Source organism: Oryx dammah, unplaced genomic scaffold (genome assembly GCF_014754425.2).
Source record: "Oryx dammah isolate SB20612 unplaced genomic scaffold, SCBI_Odam_1.1 HiC_scaffold_13, whole genome shotgun sequence".
Lineage (NCBI taxonomy): Eukaryota > Metazoa > Chordata > Mammalia > Artiodactyla > Bovidae > Oryx > Oryx dammah.
In genome coordinates this window covers 42,026,210-42,031,643 of record NW_024070197.1, presented here as the reverse complement: position 1 = coordinate 42,031,643, position 5,434 = coordinate 42,026,210, and the positions used below count along the sequence as shown (strand labels likewise).

Here is a 5,434-nt window from a genome sequence, read left to right as displayed (position 1 = left end):
TTATCCAGAGGCCTCTGCCCGGGTATAGAGCCCTGGCCTCTGAGGTTCAAGGTGCAGGCAGCTGAACTGGACTCCATATCTGGAGGCACTATGTCGAGGGCCAGGGTTGAACCACAGTCTATGCCTGTCACCTGGGAAGGAGCCTAAAGTTTCTCTTCTGGGTTAGAGGCTGGAGGAACAAGTCCCATCTTTGCTGGGTATATGCTTCTGTCTCACCCGCCCACAGTGAGCCCCAAAGGCCGAAGACCGACCCTCCTTCCTGCCTGCCCTCGGAGAGCCGCCACACCAGGCTCTCCCAGCCTCCAGGCGGGTCAGCTGGGGCGCAGAACTGGCGGCTGTGCCCTGCGTCGGTGGGTCCTTGCTGGACTCCCTCCGCTTCCTATGATGCAGCGCCCTGTTTCATGACTTCGAGTGTGCAGGCTCCCCCCAAACTTCCCGGGGACCCTCAGAGACTGTCACACGCCCCACTGTGCGGGGGCAAACACAGGGTGTCTGGCCGCTCTATACATTTACCAACACCACGCGGGAAGGGAGATGCAAAAAGGATACTCCCACTTTGTATCCCAAGGCGCCACTCTTCCAGAATCTCTACAACTTAAGTCACAGTTGGGCAGGGCTGGCTGACTTCAAGGGAGAAAAGAAGGCGCGGAAGGGATGAGACGCGCAGCCTGGCTAGAGAGGCCGCCGAGGCAAGCGCCGAGAGGCCCTTTTGTCCTGTAGAGGGAGCTCTAGCCCCAAATTTCCCGGCTCCCTCCCCCGGCCCGCCCACCCCTGTCCGGCCTGGAGCCGGACTCCGGGTTGGACCCTTGCATCGACCCGAACCGCAGCTCCCCCGCCTTCCCCGCGCAGGGACCTCAGAAGGCTGCCCTTCCAGGGCACTTTGGGAAAACCCACTGGGGTGCCAAGACGCACAGATGCCGCGCGGAACCGACCCCTCAACTCATAATGCGGGCTGGGCAGTGTCAACAAGAGGGAAGGATGTGCACCCTTGGATTTCCTGCTCCTCCATACACCCCCATTCACTGCCACCCCACATCCGTATAACTGTAAGGAGGTGTCTGGGGGTCCGTGTGGTTGGAAGGGGGTCTGAAACGGAGCTTGCAGAGTCCCTTATACAAGACTGAGAAAGCCTCAGTTGTGTCTATGGAAGGATGGGGGACAGGCTTCCCGATCCTTCTTGAGTCTTTTTGCTGTGTCATCAGACAAGGCCCCAAGGCCCCGCGGTTGCTTCAGTGCAACTGGGAGCTGGGCCCAGTTTCCCGGCTCCTGGAGGGGAATCTTGCCCCGTTTCCCACCTGTCTCCTCTGCCCTTTCTCTCGAGCGCCGGGGGTACTTCTCCAACCGCCTCTTCTCCAGCGGCGCCCCCAGCCCGGCCGCTTCGGCCGGCCTCTCCTCCGCTTCTGCTGTCCCTGACTCGCTTCGCCTTCTTTTCTGCTGATTCCGGCGACTCTTCAAACATGGGCGTGGGTTGGAGGGTAAAACAAAACAAAAAGCACCAAGCAGACCCCTCTCGGGGCAGACAGGCGGTTTATAGTCAAAGTGGCAACAGCTCATTTATTTAGCCAAAAATAGATACTTTCTTGTACAATTTGGTTCACACATATGTACATTTTTCTGTATATACAAAAAAAAAAAAGTCAGACGCGCTTGTTCTCACTGAAACTCCACCCCCCAAAACCAACCAAACAAACCAACCTCACAAACTCAGCTAATGTGGGGAACAGAAGCCACTGGGGGGAGGACTGGGGGGGGATTTGTTTTATTCCTTTTTTTTCTTTAGTTTTCTTTTTAGGTATTCATACACCGACATGCTTACAAGTCATAACTATACAGAGCAATTTTTTTTTTACAATTATTACAACGATTTAAAAATTTCTTTTAAAAAAAGAACTAGGATGAGGAGAGAGCCGATAAGACCAGAGCGGCATCCAGGTGGTTCTGGGGCCTGCAAGAGAGAGGCGATGGTAGTAAAGAGATTTTTAGGGGAGATCGATGTACCCTAGGACTGGGAGACCCAAACCAGGGTGGAGGCCGGGGGGCAAGGAAGCAGGCAGATCTCACTGTGAAATGAGGTCCAGCTGTGGACGCTGGTCTTCCAGTTTAACTATAAGACTGGGCGGGAGGCGTCAGGACCCGAGGTCTGGGGCTTGTAGGAGATGGGCTTCACCAGAGCCCCGGTGTCTGGACTGGGACTGTCGGAGAGTCATCTCAGAGCCCGCGGGGAAGACGGAGGAGTGTTTCGTCCGCTTGTGAAAGCGCTTCCTAGCTGCGTTCCCCCGGGGCGGGGTGGGGTGGAGGGACCTGAAACCTAGTTTTCTCCGCATTCCTTCCTTCCCCGGCCTGCCAGTCCCAATACCCCCACCCCAGTTCGAGGGTCTCTTACCGCCTGGGCACCGGCTGGAAAGCTGTCTTGAGTAACTTTTTCTCCACTTCCAAGGCACTACAGCGATCTACGGGAAGCGGGGAGAAAAAGGAGGGCCTTTAGAGCGCTCGGCGTCCCGGGCCGCGGGAGGCGGGCGCAGCATGGTAAGCGCCCTGCGCTCGCGAGGGACCTGCCCGGGCGCGACCCCCAGACTCACCCCCTCCCTCCGAATCCTGCGCGTCGCAGTCACCTGTTCCGCCCTCGGGCTCCGCCGGCCGAGCGAAGGCGGCGGCGGCCGGGTGGCCCGCGGCTCCGGGAAGTCCCAGCAGGTGTGGCGGGCCTGAGCCCAGCAGGGAGAGCGGGTGCGGGCGTGGGCCAGGCGGCGGGCCTGGGAACGGCCGGTTGGTCCAAGCGGGGAACTTGCCCAGCGGCGCCGAGACGAGTCTGTGAGCCGCGGCGGCGGCGGCGGCCGGAGAGAGCTGCAGGGCCGAGGGCGCGACCGCTGCCCCGGGGGGAGAACCCCCCGCGCCCTGAGGCGAGCGGCGAGGGTTGTCCGGGCTTGTGGCCGTCTCGGCCAGGGACCAGATCTTGGGTTTTTGCAGGGCCGAGGCGCGCGCCGGTGCAGGAGCGCAGGGGTCCAGGCCCGCTGGGGGCGAGGGCGGAGATGGCGGAGCGGTGGCCACGGGTGGTGGCACTGGGGCCAGACTCAGGACGGGCAGCGGACGCTCCTCCAAGCCCTCGGAGCTGTCGTCCGAGTCGCTATTCTTGGAGTCTGAGATGGGTTCCAGGCCGAGGTCGCCGTCCCTGTGCGCCGCCCCTGGCAGGGCCAGCTCGGGTCCCGCGACCGCGCCGTCTAAGTTCTCCAAATCGATCTCCTCGTCTTCCTCGTCGTCCGCCAGGCCCTCGCCGCCGGTGTCCTCCTCCTCCCCCCCGAGCTCCTCCTCCTCCAGCTCCAGTTCGCGCTTGCTGTCTTCTTCATCCTCCTCCTCGTCTTCCTCCTCGCGCTCGCTCCCATAAGCGTTGCCCTCCTCGTCGGTGCGGCTGCGGGGCGCCCAGGTCATCTTGTTCTCCTTCTTGAGGCGCCGGCGCGCGTTGGCGAACCAGGTGGACACCTGGGTGAGGGTCATCTTGGTGATGATGGCCAGCATGATCTTCTCGCCCTTGGTGGGGTAGGGGTTCTTGCGGTGCTCGTTGAGCCAGGCCTTGAGCGTGCTAGTGCTCTCTCGGGTGGCGTTCTTGGGACGGGATGGGTCCCCGAACTGGTACTGGCCGTATGGGTAGAAGGCGGGGTGCGGGTGTGGAAACGCGGCGGCCGCGGCCGTATGCTGCACCCCGGGGCTGTCCTTCAGCTCATACTGCGTGCCCTGTACGCACACGGACAAGGAAGGGACGCGCGCGGAGGGAGCGAGGATGAGCCCCGGCCGTCGCCGCCTCCACCCTCCCTGCCCAGGCCACGCTAGGCTACTCTCAGCGCGCACACCTCGTCCGGCGCCCCAGCTCTAACCTCCCTTCCGCGGCTCCCAGGGCACTTACCAGCTGAGGGAAGATGGGCAGCTCGGCGGCGTAGGGCAGGAAGGCGCCGTAGCCTTGGGCGGCTGCGGCTGCGGCTGCCGCCGCGGCGTAGGGCGCCCCGTACACGGACGAGAGCACGTTGGACAGGGACCCCGAGGCAGCCAGCTCCGAGGCGCCGGCTCCCGGGCCGCCCCGGGCCCCAGCGCTGCCACCGCCGGCGGCGGCCCCCGGGCGCTCGGGTGGGTAGAGCGGGCGGATGTACTGGTATCCGAGCTGGGGGAAGGACATGGTGGCCCGCGGGGCACGGACAGAGAGGGGGGCCCGGCCCCCCGGGGCCGCCCAGCTCAGCGCCGCCCGCGGGCTCCGGGGCGCATCGGGGGCTGGGCCCGGCTGCGGCCGCGCTGCCTTCCGCGCTGCGCTGCGCTCCGCGTTCACCTATTGATCTGCTCCCGGGCGGCGGCGGCGGCGGCGGCGGCGGCGGCGAGGAGCCAGGTCAGGTCCGAACAGATTGGCGGAGATTCCCGGGGCTCCGGAATCTGATTGACATTTCTACGGGCCCACAAGCCCCTCCTCTCTGCGCCGCGCTCCCTCCTCTCGGCCGCCGGAGCTGCCTCTGCCCGCGCCTGGCTCCTCGCTGCCCTCCTCTCCCGAAGCAGTGTCGCGCCTCGCTTCCTTCGCCCTCCTCTAGTTTTCACTCCCCCTCCTCGCCCTTCCTCTCTCCTCCCCTTTCTGCGCTCCTCTTCCCCCCAGGATCGCTTCCGCTCCTTCGGGCTCTTTCACGCTCCTGGACTACGGAACTCTTTCTCGTCTTTCCCTTTCTCACTGTTCCTTTCTCTCCCCTTTCTGTTCCCGTCACTCTTTCTTTTTAAAATCTATTTTCTCTGTACACACACCACACTCCCCACACTCCCATCCCCCCGGCCTCTGAGCTTCGGGTTAAGGCGGCCTGAACTTGTGGACACTTGGGGTGCCGTGCGAGGGGGGTAGGGTAGAGTGGGGGGGGGAGGGTGTGTGTGTGTCCATATCTGTGTCGGTGTGTCCGTCCCCGCCCTCGCCCCCTCCCTCGCCCTTCCCCAAATCTCGGGTCTGACGTCGCGCCCTCTTATTCGACTTTTCCTCGCGTCTCCTTCGCGAGTCGCCAATCGCCTGGGCGCCCTGCAGGCGAGGCCGCCCACCCCGCAGAGAAGGCGCGCGGGGCGGGGCGGGGGCGGGAGCCCCGGCGCAGCGAGTCCCTTCCCGCCCCCTCTGGCCCGCGGCGGAAGGGGGCGCGGGAGGCGCGGGGACCGGGGTTAGCACTGGGTCAGCTCACCCCTCTCGCTTCTCGCCTCTCGGTATCTCTCCCCCGGCCCCAGCGCGTGGGATCTGGGTCAGGACCAGACAGACCCTGGTCCGGGGCAGGCGCTGGGACTTTACTCTGCCCCGGCCCGCTTTCCAGCTCGCACCTCTAGATTTCTCGGCCACTCTCAGCGGCTTAGGGAGGGGGTGGAAGAGGCGTGAGGAAAGTGGGGGCGTGTGCTTTAAGGGAGTCTTCAAGGACCGTCTCACTGCCCGGGGCGGGGC

The 5,434-nt window shown here is 64.0% G+C and overlaps 1 protein-coding gene across 2 annotated transcripts; it reads right to left on the bottom strand.

The window, feature by feature from the left end:
* Window positions 1-1,527: 1,527 nt before the first annotated feature.
* On the bottom strand, window positions 1,528-4,857 carry IRX3 (iroquois homeobox 3). 2 transcript variants are annotated; one of them, XM_040254040.1, is made up of 4 exons: window positions 3,896-4,857; window positions 2,580-3,726; window positions 2,384-2,450; window positions 1,528-1,945 (listed from the first exon to the last, which is right to left on the bottom strand). In XM_040254040.1, exons 1-4 carry the CDS (start codon window positions 4,160-4,162, stop codon window positions 1,891-1,893), a joined length of 1,536 nt encoding a protein of 511 aa, XP_040109974.1. In that variant the 5' UTR covers window positions 4,163-4,857; the 3' UTR covers window positions 1,528-1,890. The 2 variants fall into 2 exon arrangements, with proteins under 2 accessions (XP_040109974.1, XP_040109975.1); XM_040254041.1 differs by having other exon boundaries at window positions 2,613-3,726.
* Between the last annotated feature and the right edge of the window lie 577 nt (window positions 4,858-5,434).

Bases quoted from the DNA above. Each gene is read 5' to 3' on its own strand.
- IRX3 (XM_040254040.1), bottom strand. From the start codon at position 4,162: ATGTCCTTCCCCCAGCTCGGATACCAGTACATCCGCCCGCTCTACCCA. The intron at 3,727-3,895 runs GTAAGTGCCCTG...GTGTGCGTACAG, and splicing joins TGCCCATCTTCCCTCAGCTG to GGCACGCAGTATGAGCTGAA. The intron at 2,451-2,579 runs GTGAGTCTGGGG...CGCTTCCCGTAG, and splicing joins GCAGGATTCGGAGGGAGGGG to ATCGCTGTAGTGCCTTGGAA.